This window comes from Bubalus kerabau, chromosome 4, assembly GCF_029407905.1.
Source record: "Bubalus kerabau isolate K-KA32 ecotype Philippines breed swamp buffalo chromosome 4, PCC_UOA_SB_1v2, whole genome shotgun sequence".
Taxonomy (NCBI): domain Eukaryota; kingdom Metazoa; phylum Chordata; class Mammalia; order Artiodactyla; family Bovidae; genus Bubalus; species Bubalus kerabau.
Window position 1 is genome coordinate 136,129,051 of NC_073627.1, and position 19,341 is coordinate 136,148,391.

The window sequence follows — 19,341 nt, forward strand, 5'->3', positions numbered from 1 at the left end:
AATGGGTCCTTACTTACCTATTTTATGCATAATAGTTTGTATCTGCTAATCCCAGACTCCTAATTTATCCCTTCTTTCCCTGTTTTGTAATGCTAAGTTTTATTTTGTATGCTTGTGAGTCTGTTTCTATTTTGTAAATCAGTTCATTTGTATAATATTTTAGATTATACATGTCAGTGATACTATATAATATTTGTCTTTTTCTTTCAGACTTCACTTAGTATGATTATCTCTAGGCCCATGCATGTTTGCTGCAAATAGCATTATTTTATTCTTTTTTTATGACTGAGTAGTATTCCTGTGTGTGTGTGTGTGTGTGTGTGTGTGTGTATGTACACCATATCTTTATCCGTTTATCTGTTGATGGACAATTAAGTTGTTTCCATGACTTGGCTATTGTAAATAGTAAGCAAACTGATTTTAAAAAGGAAGAGCAAGCTTGAAGGACTCATATTACTGGTTTCAAGACTCACTATAAAGCTACAGTAATCAAGACAGTGTGGTAAAGGTGAAAAGGACAGACAGATAGATAAATGGAAAGCAGCAGAGTCCAGAAATAGACCTACATGTAAATGGTCACTTGATTTTTTGATAAAGCAATTCAGCAGTGAAAAGAAAACGTTTACAACAAATGGTGTTGGGACAACTGGATATCCGTATGGAGAAAAGTAAAATCTGACACTTAGCCTACACAAAGCTTATTTAATAATGGATCACAGACCTAAATGTAAAAGTGAAACGTTACCATTTTTGTAAACTTGGAAGAAATATCAATAACCTCAGATACAGAGATGACACCACCCTTATGACAGAAGTGAAGAAGAACTGAAGAGCCTCTTGATGAAAGTGAAAGAGAGTGAAAAAGTTGGCTTAAAACTCAACATTCGGAAAACTAAGATCATGGCACCCAGTCCCATCACTTCATGGCAAATAGATAGGGAAACACTGGAAACAGTAACAGACTTTATTTTCTTGGGCTCCAAAATCACTGCAGATGGTAACTGCAGTCATGAAATTAAAAGGCACTTACTCGTTGGAAGAAAAGCTATGACAAACTAGGACAGCATATAAAAAGCAGAGGCATTACTTTGCCAACAAAGGTCCATCTAGTCAAAGCTATGGTTTTTCCAGTAGTCACGTATGGATGTGAGTGTTGGATCACTAAGAAAGCTGAGTGCTGAAGAATTGATGCTTTTGAATTGTGGTGTTGGAGAAGACTCTTGAGAGTCCCTTGGACTGCAAAGAAATCCAACCAGTCCATCCTAAAGGAAATCAGTCCTGAATCTTCATTGGAAGTACTGATACTGAAGCTGAAACTCCAATACTTTGGCCATCTGATGCAAAGAACTGACTCACTGGAAAAGACCCTGATGCTAGGAAAGTTTGAAGGCAGGAGGAGAATGGGATGACAGAGGATGAGATGGTTGGATGGCATCACCGACTTGATGGACATGAGTTTGAGTAAGCTCCAGGAAGTTGGTGATGGACAGGGAAGCCTGGCATGCTGCAGTCCGTAGGGTCACAAAGAGTCAGACACGACTGAGTGACTGAACTGAACTGAAAAGAAAACCTAGAAGAAATCTTTTGACCTTGGGGTAGACAAAGTTTTCTTAAGTCACAAAAAGCAAGAACTATAAAAACTGCTAATTGGACTTCATCAAAATTAAAATCTTTTGTTCTTCTAAATATGTTTTGTTAAGAGAATGAAAGACAAGCCTTGGACTGGGAGAAAATACTCACTCTAGGTGTGTCTTACAAAGGACTTTTATTAAGAATATATAAAGAACTTAACAACTCACTGGTAAGCCAACCAGCAAAATTTAAAAATGGACACGATTTGAACAGACAAGTCGCAAATGAAGATATATGAATAGCCAGTAGTAGACAAGAAGATATTTGATATCATTAGCTATTAAAGAAGTACAAATTAAAATCACAATGAACTGCCACGACACACCCATTAGAATGGCTGAATTGAAGGGACAGCTATCAAGTTTTAACAAGGATGTGGAGTGACAAACTCTCAGGCACTGTTGGTGGGAATGTAAAGTTGTAAAAGTCCTTGGGGAAAATTGCTCGACAGTCTCTTCATATGTTAATTATACACCTGCCTTACGTTTCTGGCACTCCACCCCTAGGTATTTACCCAAGAGTAATGAAAATAAGATTTGTACACAAATGTTTATAGCAGCTTCTGTCATAATAGCCCAAACCAGGAAGTATTCAATGGGTAAAGGAACGACCTCATGGTAAATCCTCACAGTGGAGTCTAGTCAGCAATAAAAAGATACAAACTACTGATATATGCAACAGCGCAGGTGACTCACAAAACCACTATGTTAATGAAAAATACCAGACACACAAAAAACTATGCACTGGACCGTTCCATTCATACAAAAATAAAAAGTGCAAAATTCATGTGTAGTGACAGAAAGTAGAGCAGTGGTTGTCTGGTGCTGGGAGGCAGAGGAGAGGGTCTTTTCAAGCGTGATGGAAATGTTTCATATCTTGATTGTGGCTGTGGTTTGACAAACGGAAACGTGTCATATTTTATCGAATTGTGCACATTAGTGGATACAGTTTACTGTTCCTAAATACACCTCAATAAAGCTTAGTTTTAAAAAAGAAGTTAAGGGAGCTATACCCTAAAGTTAATCTAGGATTTAGTGCAGATGACTTCAATTCAGTTTAGTTGCTCAGTCGTGTCCGACTCTTTGCGACCCCATGAACCGCAGCACACCAGGCCTCCCAGTTGATCACCAACTCCCAGAGTCCATCAAACCCATGTCCATTGTGTCAATGATGCCACCATCTTATCCTCTGTCATCCCCTTCTCCTCCTGCCCTCAACTTTCCCAGCATCAGGGTCTTTTCAAATGAGTCAGCTCTCTGCATCAGGTGGCCAAAGTATTGGAGTTTCAGCTTCAACACCAGTCCCTCCAATGAACACCCAGGACTGATCTCCTTTAGGATGGACTGGTTGGATCTCCTTGTAGTCCAAGGGGCTCTCAAGAGTCTTCTCCAACACCACAATTCAAAAGCATCAGTTCTTCAGCGCTCAGCTTTCTTCACAGTCCAACTCTCACGTCCATACATGACCACTGGAAAAACAATAGCCTTGACTAGACGGACCTTTGTTGGCAAAGTAATGTGTCTGCTTTTGAATATGCTGTCTGGGTTGGTCATAAGTGTTCTTCCAAGGAGTAAGCGTCTTTTAATTTCATGGCTGCAGTCACCATCTGCAGTGATTTTGGAGCCCCCCAAAATAAAGTCTGACACTGTTTCCACTGTTTCCCCATCTATTTCCCATGAAGTGACGGGACCAGATGCCATGATCTTCGTTTTCTGAATGTTGAGTTTTAAGCCAGCTTTTTCACTCTCCTCTTTCACCTTCATCAAGAGGCTCTTTAGTTCTTCTTTGCTTTCTGCCATAAGGGTGGTGTCATCTGCATATCTGAGGTTATTGATATTTCTCCTGGCAACCTTGATTCCAGCTTGTGCTTCATCCAGACCAGCATTTTGCATGATGTACTCTGCATATAAATTAAATAAGCAGGGTGACAATATACAGCCTTGACGTACTCCTTTCCCAATTTGGAACCAGTCTCTTGTTCCATGTCCAATTCTAACTGTTGCTTCTTGACCTGCATACGCATTTCTCAAGAGGCAGGTATGGTGGTCCGGTATTCCCATCTCTTGAAGAATTTTCCACAGTTTGTTGTGATCCATACAGTCAAAGGCTTTAGCATGTCAATGAAGCAGAAGTAGATGTTTTTGTGAAATTCTCTTGCTTTTTCTGTGATCCAGTGGATGTTAGGCAATTTGATCTCTGGTTCCTCTGCCTTTTCTAAAACCAGCTTGAACATCTGGAAGTTTTCCATTCACGTACTGTTGAAGCCTAGCTTGGACAATTTTGAGCATTACTTTGCTAGCATGTGAGATGTGTGCAATTGTGTGGTAGAATTTGAACATTCTTTGGCATTGCCCTTCTTTGAGATTAGAATGAAAACTGACCTTTTCCAGTCCTGTGGCCACTGCTGAGTTTTCCATATCTGCTGGCATAGAGTGCCACACTTTAACAGCATCATCTTTTAGGATTTGAAATAGCTCAGCTGGAATTCCATCACCTTTACTAGCTTAGTGATGCTTCCTAAGGCCTACTTGACTTTGCACTCCAAGATGTCTGTCTCTAGGTGAGTAATACAATAATATGGTATAAACTTTTAAAAGGTGTGTAATAAAAGTCTTCTTCCTATCCCTGATTCTAGGCCACCAGTTCCCTGTCTTGGGGAGGTTAAAGCCTGTTACCAGAGACTACCAGGAGCACATCTATATCCTATCAAAATGAAGTTACACTTAGCTTGTTGCAGCAAGGAATAACATGTACTAGAATAACTGGTGGAGCATCTCAGAAGGAGGGAATTAGAAAAGAAGATACACAGAATTTTCAAAGCAGAGATTGGTCATAGAGTGAATTTAGGGTGGAAGTTAGTAGTCTGGGCAGGGACTGGCTACACTATGTGATGTAGTTGACTTGCTGGAATGGTCAGTGATTTTATCTTTAGTACACCTGAGTCCCTGAGGTGTTTTTGTCAGATCAGTTTCTGTGTAGTACTGGAACATACATAATGAGCTAATGTCAAAAAAAAAAAAAAAAAAAAAAGACTTTAGATAGTCTGTAGTGCACATTGTGGTTTGATTTGGTTCACTTTATCTGACTTTTAAGTCATAGTGTTTTTTCTGAGAGTTTGGGAACAATTTGTGGTTTCTGTTTCAATTTTCACTCTTTGCTTCTGATCATTTTTTAACTAAACTGGAGGATTTACCATTTAGGAGTGATCAGTAAAGATCTGTGCCATAAGAGAGGTTGTGAGTGTTTATCAAGCTTTTGATGGTAGTAATTTTGACCTCTGTAAACACCAAGCCATTTTGTTCTTTTTCTTAGATGATTTTTTTGTTTGTTTTTATTTATTTTATTGGAATATAATTGTTTTACAATGTTTTGTTAGTCTCTGCTGTACATCTTGAATCAGCTATATGTATACATATATCCCTTCCCCCTGGGGCCTCCCTCCCACCCCCCTATCCCACCCCTTTTGAGTCAGAGTCACTTGGCGTGATAATGACTGAATGCATTATTTAAGACTCTGGAGACCACACACATGGCATCTGTAACAGACAAAACTTCAATAATTATTGTTAAAACTTGAGATAATGTCTCATATATTTCATATCTATCTGGATCTTCCTATGGTAACCAAGTCATTTTTTCCCCTTTAATTTGGATATGGATTATTTACCTTTCCCAGTGTCTGAGGAATTAGTCCTGCATTTGTTGATTATCAAGGATAAAGGTCTTGGTAGTACTAAGAATAAAGGGCAGGGTGTTTACTGACAGTCTAGAATTTTGAGACAGAAGAAAATATCCAAGAAAATAAAGGGCAAAATCATGGAATGTGCATGGTAATCAGTGGCTCCTGGCATCGGAGAGATTGTGTTCTGTTGATTTTGGACATAAATGGTCTATTCACGTTATCTTCTGCTTTTGGACCAAAACAGTTCTGGAAATCCTAACTCAGACACAGTGTCTGGCCATAGCAATGATGTCAGCAGTACTCGTAGTTAATTTGTTCCATGTAGTGTTAATCGTTACAAGTACATGATACATACTGTTACCAAAGTTCTTCTGACATGTCTCCCCAAGGTTAACTGTTGATCTTTAGATTATAGCTGGAACTTTAGGTGAATGTAAGGAAGAAGCAGAAATTCCTTGTAGGTGTTGAGTCTACAGGCTTTATTTATTCATTTATTATATTAACCATTAACCAGCCTTATCAGAATGGAAGAGAGTGGAATCTTCTGTTAAAGTACATTATCAGTTTCATAAAGAGTCAGTCATTGAGTATTCTTAAAGTAAGAATATGTCTTGAACAGAGAGGATATTGACAAATATCCAAGCCTTTTGATTTATCCTATAAAATGTATGAGGAATGTCACCAATACAAGCTTATTTAAACCTAGAGATAAATCTTTTGTCGATAGCTATTGTGTCAGTCTTTAATCTGAAAGATAAACAAACATTGAAGCATATCTACTTTAACACATTTTAAATTAATACAACATTAACTTAGGAAGGCTGAAGGCTGAACTCTTTTCATTTGTCAGATTTTTTTTTTTCTTTTTACCCCATTTTAATAAAGCAAAGAGCTCTCACAATAGTTTTGAGTTAATTAAAAGTTGGAGAATGCCAAACAGAGCTAATAATTTCTGTTAATCCTTTAAAAATATTTTTAATAAGGTAAAGGATCAAATCTTTGTGTAACCTAATGGTCCTTTAATTGGGTAGACCCAAAGGTATTGTAGGCGGCTTTACAATTTTATTGTTCTGAATTTGGAGTAGAACAAAATCGAAGGGAATTGTTGTGTGACAAAATACCAGTTGTGACTATCCAAAGGTGAGGAGTAGTTAAAGGCAGTATATTTAAAAATACAGCAATAAGTGACACTGTTTTTTAGGAATGTCATCTTTTTTCTAAAAGTAAGGAATGTAAAAAAAAGACGACTTACAAGTTTGTTAAAAGAAAAAAAAGCACAGAATTAACAGGATGCTTTAATTTAAGGATTTAAGGAATGTCTTCTAGGCACAGAATAACTTTGCCCTTTTAATAGAAAGAAAATCAAATTCTAGTTTTCCTTTATTTATTACTCCTGAAAGCATTTACATTAAAAGGATTTATAAGCCTTTATTCCTTTATGATAAATCCCTCACATTTGACCAGTTTTGTCAGAAATTCTGATGTATTTTCTTTCTCTTGTCAAAGGTTGTTTTGTTTTTGTACAAACCCAGACAAATGGCATCCCACTCCAGTACTCTTGCCTGGAAAATTCCATGGACAGAGGAGCCTGGTAGGCTGCAGTCCATGGGGTCGCTAAGAGTCGGACACGACTGAGCGACTTCACTTTCACTTTTCACTTTCATGCATTGGAGAAGGAAATGGCAACCCACTCCAGTGTTCTTGCCTGGAGAATCCCAGGGACGGCGGAGCCTGGTGGGCTGCCGTCTATGGGGTCGCACAGAGTCAGACACGACTGAAGCGACTTAGCAGCAGCAGACAAATAAAATATACCAGTTCTCAGACTCTCTACCTTTATTAAGGTCTACTGTCTAATTTATCTATAGCTATACTCTGTCATTTTTGATACAACCAGAAATTCCCCCCCCCAGCTTTATTAGGATAAAATTGATGTATATCATTATGTGAGTTTAAGGTGTATAATGTGTTAATTTGATATACTTATATACTGCAAAATGGTTATTTACCACAGTGGTGTTAGCTGACAACATATAAACACCGTATAATGACCATATTTTTTTTGTGGTGAGACAGACATTTCTTATTCTAAAATACAAAATTATTCTCTTTATTTCTAGATAACCAAAAACATATCTGATACTATGCATTCACATTTCCGTGTCTTTACATGCATTCTTTTACATTCTTTCAAAATCAATAACAAAAGAAATTGTTAAGAGTTAAAAGTTGAATGAGAGGGGAATTGTGAGGGTATTAGAAATGAGTAATCCTATAACTTTCAGAGAGTTACAAATTAAAAGGGCTTTTATTGCCTGTGGATTAATTGGTCTCTAAATTCTCTTTAGGGTAATGCCAATTAGTCTTTTCCAGGTTTTGTGTCTCCTGCCTGTGTGAATGCTAAGTTACTTCATTGGTGTCCGACTCTTTGCAACCCCATGGACTGTAGTCTCCCCGGGCTCCTCTGTTCATGGGATTTTCCAGGCAAGAATACTGGAATGGGTTGCCATTTCCTCCTACAGGGGATCTTCCTGACCCAGGGATTGAACCTGTGTCTCCTGAATTGGCAGGTGGATTCTTTACCACTGAACCACCAAGAAAGCCTCTTTGTATCTCCTGTGCTATGCTTAGTCACTCAGTTTTATCTGACTCTTTTCGACCCCATGGACTGTAGCCCGCCAGGCTCCTCTATCCATGGTTTTCTCCAGGCAAGAATACTGGAATGAGTTGCCATGACCTTGTCCAGGGATCTTGCCTACCCCGGGATCAAACTCATGTCTCCCACATTGCAGGCAGATTTTTTACTGTCGGAGCCACCAGGGAAGCCTTGTGTCTCCTAGACACCTCAAAATAGGGACTAATTGATAGAGATCAGGGATATTGATACAAGCCTGATTCCTTCAGTAAATGTTCTTTTTTCCTGGCATTTGGGAATTCTTTCAGGAAACAAGTTTTAGAGTTTGAATTGCATTTGGAAGTCTCCTCATATTAAAGAATGCAGAGCATTGGGTATTCAGAATTCTGTTTCCTATTGTTTGAAGGTGCTTTTCAAATAATTTTGTTCATGTTAGAAGTACCCCAAGATGCCATTTGTATTTCAGAATTTTTCCTTGGTGAAATTATGCCATTTATTGAGTGTATTCATAATCTGAAAATGTAAAGGAAGCAGAAGAGGCACAGAGGAGACAAAGGCTCAGACTGAGAAAGCTCAGTGTGATCTGCAGCGATTATTAAGGACGGCACTTTTGCAACCGCGTGTCTCTGGAAAACACAAAGCGACACCAGAGATCAACTGTTACCAACTGAGGGCCAGTCAGAGCCTCAGCTCCCCGTAGACCGAAACAAAACACTTCTCAGGATTTTAAGGACTGAGGAAGATCCTTAGGAAGTTTTAGAAAAATTGACCTAGTGCAGAGTTGATCTAAAGACACTCATCTAATGAGACCTTCCAAACTTGTCAGAGGCTGTCTGAACCAGCCTTTGGGGCTGGCTGGAGGATCCCCTTCTTAGGTCCTTGTCTGTCCTCTGCCTATGTACCTCCTCATAGATGAATGACACTCACGATACTGAACAGACATACAGGTGATGGGAATGTTGTTAATTAGGAGCCAGATTTTGCTCCCAAACAGTACAATCCAATAAGACTGAAAGAAGACCCACATATCACCTTGACCCTGAAGTGCTCGACAAAATTCCTGGATCTCAGGCAACACACTCTTGTAGTCAGGGTGGCCCTGAGCAGGTGGTTATCAAGTGGCCTCATAAGTGTACACTGTTACACTGGTACATGGAGGTACCCAGAAACAAGGTCAGCTGAAGGATTTGTTTATAAAGAAAAGTTAGGTTTGGGAAGATCCCCTGGAGGAGGAAAATGGCAACCCACTCTAGTATTCTTGCCTGAAAGATTTCATGGACACGAGGAGCCTGGTGGGCTGCAGTCCATAGGGGCGCAAAGAGTCAGACATGACTGAGCAACCGAGCACATGCACACAGAACAAGTGAGAACCAGAGGGGCTAGGGACCTTCTCTGAGGCAGTTAGGAAGGCTGCTCATAGATACTATTGTTAGATAAGAGACTGTTGCTGGATTTTTAGGGTGGAAGTTTGCAATCTGGGCAAGGGCTGGTTAGAGTCTGTAAACTTGATAAGTTGCTGGAACTCATAAGTTCCAGTGTTAGATCAGATCTGGTGTCTATGCAGAGTTACTGTTAAATTACTTTACCTGAGGTCTTATCTTGAAACACACAGATCTGAAACATCTGGTGTGAGAAAGTTTGAGCTCAGATAGTCTGTGATGTATGTTGTGGTTTGGTTTGGCTCACTTTATCTGTCCTATGAGTCATAGTACAGTTATAAGTTGGGACTTCTGTTTCGTTTCTGAGAGGTGTCTCATGTTAGTTTCTTGTGTGTATAAAAGTGTATTTGTGATTGTTGAACAGTCTAAGGAAAAAACTTTGACTTCAAGAATTCAATATGAGTTTTCCACTGCTGTGTAACAAATTATCAAAAACTTAGTGGCTTAAAACAATGATTTTTTTTAGCTCAAAGTTGTGTGGCACAGAGGTACATTCGTGGCATAGACTTCTCTGCTCAACAGCTCAAAGGCTGAAATCAAAGTGCCCACCAGGGTGAGTTTACATGTGGAGGCTCGAGGAAGAATCTGACCATTAGCACGTTCAGGTTATTGATAGTTCCTTGTGGTAGTAGGAATGAAGTCTTTAATTTTAACTGGGGGCCACTCCTTGCTCCTGGAGGCTGCCTTCATTCCTTGCTCCGTGGCCTCCTCTGTCTCCAGGCTAACGATGGAGAACTTATATGTCAAATCCCTTTCATGCTTCAGATCTCTCAGCTCCTATGTCTAACCTCTAGATCTAGATGCAAAGGTCTCCTGTGCTTAGGTCGGGTGTACCTGGACAATCTCCTATTTTAAGGTCATCTGATATGGGACTTACTTATGCTTGCAGACTTCCTTCCTTCCAGCAGTACCTAGACTGTGGTTTGATGGAGTAACTGGGAGAAGGTATGTGGATACCATGGGCCAGGCATCTTGAGGGGTCTGTCTCCCACTCACTCCAGTGCCTTTGTGTGTTTTGAAGCATAAGCCACAGAGCTTCCTCCTTGTCATCTTAGTAACTCTTGGTCATTTATAGGTGTAACTTCAATTTGACGTTGAATTTTTGAATGTCGCTGCTAAGAGTCAGTTTGGGGTACAGCTCTGCTGATTTGAGAAAAGTGTTATTTATGTATGCAACTGATTAGCATAGGGAAAGTTATTGCCAACGGGATTGCCTTTTTTGCCTTTGGCATTTCTTATTTTTATTTTAGTAAATTTTTTTAATAAAAACTTGGAAAAATGTAGGGCAAAGCAGAGAGGGGAGAAAAAGCCATCTGTAGTCCAAACACGTACTTTCATCCTATTCTTCCAATTTTTATTGTTCACTAAAAAGAATATCAGTATGCTCATGTAGTGTACAAAATAATTATATACTAACTTCTTATATATATATATATTTCTGATTATAGAAGTGATACAGGGTAATTGGAGAAAATTCAAAAAATAGGCAAGCTGGAAAAATAAGATAATTTAGAATCTTGTTACCTAGCACTAATACTTGGGTATATTTCTTTACTGCCTTGTCTAATGCAGTGAAAGTGAAAGTGAAGTAGCTCAGTTGTGTCCGACTCTTTGCAACCCCATGGACTGTAGCCCACCAGGCTCCTCCGTCCATGGGATTCTCCAGGCAAGAATACTGGAGTGGGTTGCCATTTCCTTCTCCAGGGGATCTTCCTGACCCAGGGATTGAACCCAGGTCTCCCACATTGCAGGCAGATCCTTTAACCTCTGACCCACCAGGGAAGCCCAGGTCTAATGGATTATTTAGTCACAATTTAGATCATATTATATGAATTTATTTTTAAACAGAGTTAACACTGGGACCTTAACAATTTTAAATAAAAGATATTTGGTGTATTATCACCCAGGAGTTTTTTTGTATCTTAACCTTTAAAAGTGACTTGTGAATTCTGTGCGAATTTTAAATTCATAAATAAGTTTTTTATTTTAAAAATTTTACATGCATATGTACATACACACACACACACACACACACACATATATATATGTATGTATGTATGATCACTATTTTGTGGGGAAAAAAAGAGAGAATTCCATTGTCTTTTCAAATTGACTCACTCCCTCGGAGTCCCTGACAGCTGAGTTTTCACCCTACCTTATATTTTAATGCCATCCATGGACCAAGGACAGTGGTGTTTCCATTGGCTCTACTTCCCTCTTGCTTCTTGAGACAAGATACCATGACCCTGGCTCCCTCTGGGGAATAGCAGCTCAGAAAAAGAAAGTGCTTTGAAAAGAGGTCTTTAAAGAACATTCCAGACTTAGAGAGTGAAAGAGAGCACCATGTGCCTCCTCTCCCCTCTTCTCCTGACTTCTTAGACTGACTGTGCTCAGTCCCTCAGTCATGTCCCATTCTTTGTGACCCCATCGACTGTAGCCTGCCAGGCTCCTCTGTCCATGGAATTTTCCAGGCAAGAATACTGGGATGGGTTGCCATTTCCTACACCAGGGGATCTTGCTGACCGAGGGATGGGACTGTGCCTCTTACATCTCCTGCACTGGCAGATTCTTTACAACTGGCATTACCTGGGACTGACTAGAATGCTAAAATGTCCCACCCGAAGGTGCAGACTGATATGAGGCAGTGCAGTGTTTTCCTGCTGAAGCATTAATAGACTGGGCACTCACTATATGAATTATTAAAGAATACAGAAAATCACTATTTACTTGGTGATGAAAATAGTGTGTTTTATTACTTACTGTGCTTCTACTTTTGAGGAGAGAGATGAGGCAAAGACAAATGCTTTGTTTTGTAATATTCCTTGCAAAGTGTCCAAAATGTGATTTGGATTTGGTCATCAACCATGTCAACAATGATTCTGTTTTAACAGTGGGGTGAAAAAAATCCTTCTATTAAAGCTTTTCTTAGGATTGAGAAGGAACTGAAATGGAAGACGTGTACATGAGTGGAAGTTTGATTCTCTGAGTTACATAATCTTACATAAGGAACCGCTGACTCTTTGGAAAAGACCCAGATGCTAGGAAAGATTGAGGGCACGAGGAGTAGTGGGCAACAGAGGACGAGATGGTTGGATGGCATCACTGACTCAATGGACATGAGTTTGAGCAAGCTCAGGGAGATAGTGAAGGGCAGAGGAGCCTGACTGCAGTCTATGGGGTTGCAAAGAATCCGTCATGACTTAGCAGCTGAACAACAATAACAACAATGAGAACTCTTAAGATTTATTCTCTTAACTTTCTTATATATTATACAGCAGTGTTAGCTATTACCATTACAGTACATTACATTCCTAGTACTTATTTACCTTTTCACTGAAAATTTGTATCTTGCTACCCCTTTCCTCCATTTCTCCCTCCTCCCACCCTTCTCCTTTGGTAACTGTGAGTCTGGTCTCCTGTTCTATGAGTTTTGTTTCATTTTTAGATTCCATATGTAAGTGCTACCATACAGAATTTTGTCTTTCTCTGCCTGACATATTTCACTTTTAGCATGATGCCTTCAAATCCATCCATATTGTTGCAAATTATAAGACTTTCTCATTTTCTAAGGCTGAATAATACTCCATTGTGTACATATGTACCATAACGTCTTCGTTCATCCATCAGTGGACACACAGGTTGTTTCCATAACATGTTAAATTGTACATGCCTCTTAGACATCTGAATAGATGTTAAATAGACTGTTGGATTTAAGAGTCTGGAGGGCTCATCAGTTTTCAGAAGGTTTATGTTGAAATTCTTGGCTGTATTTGTACAAACAACTCCCTTTATAATCATGTTGCAGCTAGTTTAATTATGAAATAAAATCATTTCTACAGTTTTTACTTTCTCATTTATTTATTTATTTGGCTGTGCTGGGTCTTAAGTTTTGACACACATGATCTTTATTTGGCATGTGGCATCTAGTTCCCTGACCAGGAATTGAACCCAGGATTCCCTGCATTGGGAGCACAGAATCTTAGCCACTGGACCACTAGGAAAGTCCCTTATTTTTAAAGATAAAAAGCTGAATGATTTCCCTCCACTATTTTTTATGACTATTTTTTTTTAATGTGGATACACTTTAAGTAGTCTGTTCTTTTTTAAACAATTATTTAATTGTTATTTATTTTTGGTTGCGCTGGATCTTCGTTGCTTTGCATGGGCTTTCTCTAGTTGTGATGAGCAAGAGCTGCTGCCTAGTTTCTCACTGTGGTGGCTTCTCTAGTTGTGGAGCACAGTCTCTAGTAGCTGTGGAGCACAGTCTCTAGTAGCTGTGGAGCACAGGCCCAAGAGCATGCAGGAGCTGTGGCGTGGGGGCCCAGTAGCTGCAGTTCATGGGCTCAGTAGCTGCAGCTCGTGGGCTCAGTAGCTGCAGCTCGTGGGCTCTGGAGCGCGGGCTCAGGAGTTGTGGCCCATGGGCTTAGTTGCTCCATGGCATGTGGGATCCTCCCGGACCTGGGATTGAACCTTGTTTCCTGCATTGGCAGGTGGATTCCTAGCCAGTGTACCACCAGGGAAGGCCTAAGTGGCCTTTTCTAGTACCAGTCATCTTTGAATAACAAGAACCTCCTCTCCTCAAAAAAAAAATGTACTGTAGTTTGTTAACCCCTAAATTATCATATTTCTGGGTAAATGACGTTTTGATTCATAGTCAAATTTTTTTTAACTCTATGCTTGCATTTTGAGACCCTTTAATCCTTCTATTAACCCTACTTTCTTGTTGATAAGGATTGTAGCTTTTAAAATGATGAGCCTATGTTAAAAATAAAGGACTCAGTCCCCCAAGTGACAATATGAAATAACCAATAAAGCAATAACTTGAGTGCTGGACTACTGACATTTTGATTCTTTCATTTAAAAACGCCTAATTTGGTCCTGAAACATTGTAAGTCAACTGTACTTCAATAAAACATATATATATTTACAAAAAAAATTAAAATGCCTACTTTGGATAGCATAATTTTTTTAACAAATAAAATGTCTGGACTTACTTATTACTCTTGCAATTACACTTGAGTATCTTTTCTTTGAAAATTGAAAAATTGTCCTAAGACTTGGTTTTGGAAGGATGATAGCTTTAGAAATGGAATAAAGAGGCAACACACAGCCACAGAAATGAAGAAGGGGAACTTCTATGTCTGGCGGCATATGGTTTATTTATGACTTGAAAGGATACAGGTACTAAACCTCAGTATAACAGTTTAAATACTTCATAGTTTAAAGCATGGGTAAGATGTTAGAAGCTTAAACTTCAGAGTCCAAGTGCTTAGATTGTATTTTTTTAATCAGTGAAATTCTGTACGTCATTAAAAGCAGTTTGAAACTTGTTAAAACTCAGACTTGGGCTTGAACACATGTATATACATAATATTTAAGTTTTCATTCTAGTCTTATTCTTGTTCCGCTAAATCCATATTTATCCAAACCAGTCTGACTTAGAAAGTGTGGTCTGTGAACCAGTGTCTGTCCACCAATTGGTGCTAAGTGAAGTAAGTACAGAGAGTGGTGAGCATTTAACAACTTTCATAGCAGCTCGACATCAGCACATCTGTGCCTGTGATTATTTTTCTAGTAGTTTATTTTTACTGCATTTTACAAAGTTTAGTTTTCTACCTGTTGGTGCTAGGGTGGGGGCAGTTCCCAAGACAGTTTATGAAGCATTTCTCTAGATCCCCTTTTTTTCCACTCAGAAATTCTAAACTCCTTGTATCCACGTGGCCACATAGGGGCTGGGAGTAAGGACACGAAGACGAGTAAACTGTGCCTGTGTGATGACTGAGAATGAAGGTGCTGATTATCTGCGCTTAGTGGGCATGAGCTTTGCAACCCCATGGACTGCAGCACACCAGGCTCCCCCGTTCTTCACTGTCTCCTGGAGTTTGTTCAAAATTCATATCAACTGAATCAGTGATGCTATCTAACTATCTCATCCTCTGTTGCTCCCTTCTCTTCCTGCCCTCAATCTTTCCCAGAATCAGGGTCTTTTCCAATGAGTCGGATCTTCACATCAGATGGCCAGAGTATTGGAGCTTCAGCTTCAGCATCAGTCCTTCCAAGGAATATTCACGGTTGATCTACTTTGGGATTGACTGGTTTGATCTCCTTACAGTCCAAGGGACTCTCAAGAGTCTTCTCCAACACCACAGTTTGAAAGCATCAGTTCTTCAGCTCTCAGTTTTCTTATGGTCCACCTCTCACATCCATACATGACTACTGGAAAAAATGGGTCACCTGCTTGATGGCTCTGTAGTGGGTCTAATGGCAACCTCCTCCAAGAGGACTTCTGCCACACGCTGTGCCTGCCAGGACTGCTGCTGCTGTATACTATTGCTTATGTCTCCCATAATTTTGAAGCAAATCCCAAATAGCATTTACTTTCATTTGAAAATATTTCAGTAAGAATCACTAAAATACAAAAGGTTTATTATTATTATTTAACACAACCATAGTACCATTGCTATTTTAGTAAAAATGTAAGTAAACTTGTTCAGGACTAACCTTTATCCTGTTTTATAGACTCACTAGATGAGTGAATAAAAGACCCATCATAATATTTTTGTCTTTTAATAGATGTAGATTATCCTATTAAGATAGTATATTGGTGTACTGTATGAATCACACAAGTTAACACTAAATTTGTCCTCCAAATTGAGGTGGTTTGAGAGTGAAAGGGGATGCTGTTAACAGTTATGCTAGGAGAATGGCTGAAATCTAGGACTGTCTTGAGTAAACTGGGGTGTATGTGGTCCCCTTCCGGAGAAGGCAGTGGCAACCCACTCCAGTACTCTTGCTTGGAAAATCCCACGGATGGAGGAGCCTGGTAGGCTGCAGTCCATGGGGTCGCTAAGAGTCAGACATGACAGCGATTTCACTTTCACTTTTTACTTTCATGCATTGGAGAAAGAAATGGCAGCTCACTCCAGTGTTCTTGCCTGGAGAATCCCAGGGACGGGGGAGCCTGGTGGGCTGCCGTCTGTGGGGTCGCACAGAGTCGGACATGACTGAAGCGACTTAGCAGCAGCAGCAGCAGCAGCAGCATGTCATCCCCTGTCTCAGTGTAATATTTGCCGGTTGGATAGCTACTATGATTTCTTTCAGTGGGCTTTGAATAGCAAGATGAGTCAAGTTGTAGCCAAGAGTATTACAAAACCTACCATAGGACTTTCTTTACTTTTGAATAATACGAAATGGTATGGCTAGAGCAAGTTAAAAATTGTGTAAGCGCCTGTAGAAGTTGGTTCTTAATAACACTTCCATAAAGCTAGAAGTGAAATCATCAGACATAAGCACAGATTAAAATGAACCCCTCTGTTGGGACTTCCCCAGCAGTCCAGTGGTTGGAACTCTGTGCTCCCGGTTCACGGGGCACAGGTTTGATCCCTGGTCAGGTAACTTGGATCCCATGTGACCAAAAATGAAAAAGAAATAATATGAACCTCTTCTTTAAAATGTATGGTTTATAGACTTAATGGCTATAGGTCACAGGAAATCTAAAAGTACACTGTTTTAAAGATAGGTAAAAGAAGAGATGATAGCCAGTTTTAAAATGTCAAAAAAATTTTTCTGTTCAAGTTACTAATTTACTGTGATATTGTATATAATCTTTATATCTAGTGTAAACTGAAGTTAGTTGTTAGCATTTCCAGATTAGAAAACCAAACTAGGCCTCCCGTATCTATTTTTCTCAAATTTGTGCTCTGTTACTATAGCAAGTTATTTTGTGAAAGAGCTCCATTCTGTTAGTTGTGTTCTTATTATGACTAATATTTTAAGCGACTACCTTTTAATAGGGCTTCTCTTGAGGTTCAGCTGGTAAAAGAATCCGCCTGCAATGCAGGAGACCTGGGTTCGATTCCTGGGTTGGGAAGATCCCCTGGAGAAGGGAAAGGCTACCCACTCCAGTATCCTGGCCTGGAGAATTTCATGGGCTATATATAGTCCATGGGGTCACAAAGAGTCGGACACAACTGAGTGACTTTCACTTTCACCTTTTAATAATACATACATACACTTGTGTATGTATTATTATTAATACAATCATACATTGCATTAGTAGTAAAATCATACATTTATGATTCCCCTGAACATGAACTGAAGTCAAACTTCCAAGACACAGCTTCATTATGTCTATTCTTTGAAGGAAATAAATGCATTTTTAGTAGTGTTGTGGTTTCTTGTCCTTCATTTTTTAAACCGTAGTTTCTTTTTGAATACTTTTTCATAGAAAAAATATACTCATTGTCTCACTGTTAGCTTATTTACTGAATCAAGTGTTTCATGTTTATATGTAAGGCATAATTTATACACCTCTAGATCTTTTAAATGACTTTGCGGCCTTCTAAAAAATTAGAATCAATCATCTATAATATATAGTATCTTTAGTTTTTTTCCCCATGTAGTTCTGGTGCTGTGGATGTTAAATCATGGTGATGTTTTAGACTTAATTTGTTATGTAAAAGTGATATGTTTATGGGGGTTTTCTATAACTTCAGCTGTTTAATTTTTTTTTTTTTTTCTTTTCTTTCTAGCTGTCCCCTTTCCTCCAACCCAGCGGCTTACTTTGAAGGAAGTATTTGAGAATGGGAAACCTAAAATTGATGTTTTGAAAAACCATTTGGTGAAGGAAGGGCGACTGGAAGAGGAAGTAGCCTTAAAAATAATCAATGATGGGGCTGCCATACTGAGACAAGAGAAGACTATGATAGAAGTAGATGCTCCAATCACGGGTATGAGAAGGATCTGTACGGTGGTACTTAGATTTGCGCTAGATTGAGGAATGACTACAGATTTGAGCTAGTTTGAGGAATGATTACAAATCATCATCGACTAAAATGTGTAATAATTATTCTAGGAATTGTGAGCAGTCTCACGATTGTTTGATATGTTTATTTTTCATTGAAGAAATACAATTTAAAATGTCTAATATTTCCAGTAGGACTGTTTCAAATTGATAGATTACCTGCAGTTATCAAGCAGTCCAGTCAAAAGCTAGAATGATTTAAGTTAAAAGTTAAACTGTGGTCTTAATAGTGTAATGCTCTTTCTCTTCTAAAACATAATTTTTCACCTCACCTTATGTCTTTTCTCCCTCCTAGTATGTGGTGACATTCATGGACAATTCTTTGACCTGATGAAGTTGTTTGAAGTTGGAGGATCACCTAGTAATACACGCTACCTCTTTCTGGGTGACTACGTGGACAGAGGCTATTTCAGTATAGAGGTAAATATTAAACTGGATATATTGGAACTATCATATTGTATTCTTAAGATTTTTTTCTTTTCTTTCTTCAGTAGAAGAAATTAAAATGAACACTTGCAGGATTTATAAACTTTGTTACTTTCATTAAGTAAAATGATAGAAATTGATATTAAAAAACTATTTCTTTTATTTGCCAGTAAAAATCTGACATGTGGAAGGCTGCATTAACCTAGTTTTGCAAATAACTTAAGTGTTTACCAACCTTTCCTCTTTGGAGGTAGTGTACAGGCTATATATAAATAATTTAAATTGCTTTTCACCCTAAATGGGGTTTGGATTAGCTCACCTTAATTGTAAAACCATAAGCTGTTGGGCTACACTGAATGCATAGATTAACTGCCAATGCTAAATAATCAGGCATTTAACCTATTGTAGGAATAATTTCTGATACTATTGCACATAGTAAGTACATGTTCATTGAAGGAAAAATAATTAGAGTTAATGAGGTTAATGAAAACTCACAATTTATATATTTTGAAAACTGTATGATGACAGAAGAATGGTTAGATTTAAAACAAAGTATTAATATAAGCTTTTACATATAAAAAATCAAACTATTTTAAAACCTAACAGAGGGACTTCTCTGGTGGTCCATTGGTTAAGATTCTATGCTCCCAGTGCAGGGGGCCCAGGTTCTATCCCTGGTCAGAAAACTAGATCCCACATACCACACCGCAACAAAGATTGAAAATCT

The 19,341-nt window shown here is 38.8% G+C and overlaps 1 protein-coding gene across 5 annotated transcripts in view; it reads left to right on the forward strand.

The window, feature by feature from the left end:
* PPP3CC (protein phosphatase 3 catalytic subunit gamma) overlaps positions 1-19,341 on the forward strand; it is an 86,189-nt gene that overhangs the window by 16,040 nt on the left and 50,808 nt on the right. For all 5 annotated transcript variants that reach the window (XM_055578712.1, XM_055578713.1, XM_055578711.1 and 2 more), the window contains exons 2-3: positions 17,917-18,114; positions 18,484-18,608. In XM_055578712.1, the coding sequence (XP_055434687.1) occupies positions 17,917-18,114; positions 18,484-18,608 (323 nt within the window). The remainder of the gene's footprint in view (positions 1-17,916; positions 18,115-18,483; positions 18,609-19,341) is intronic.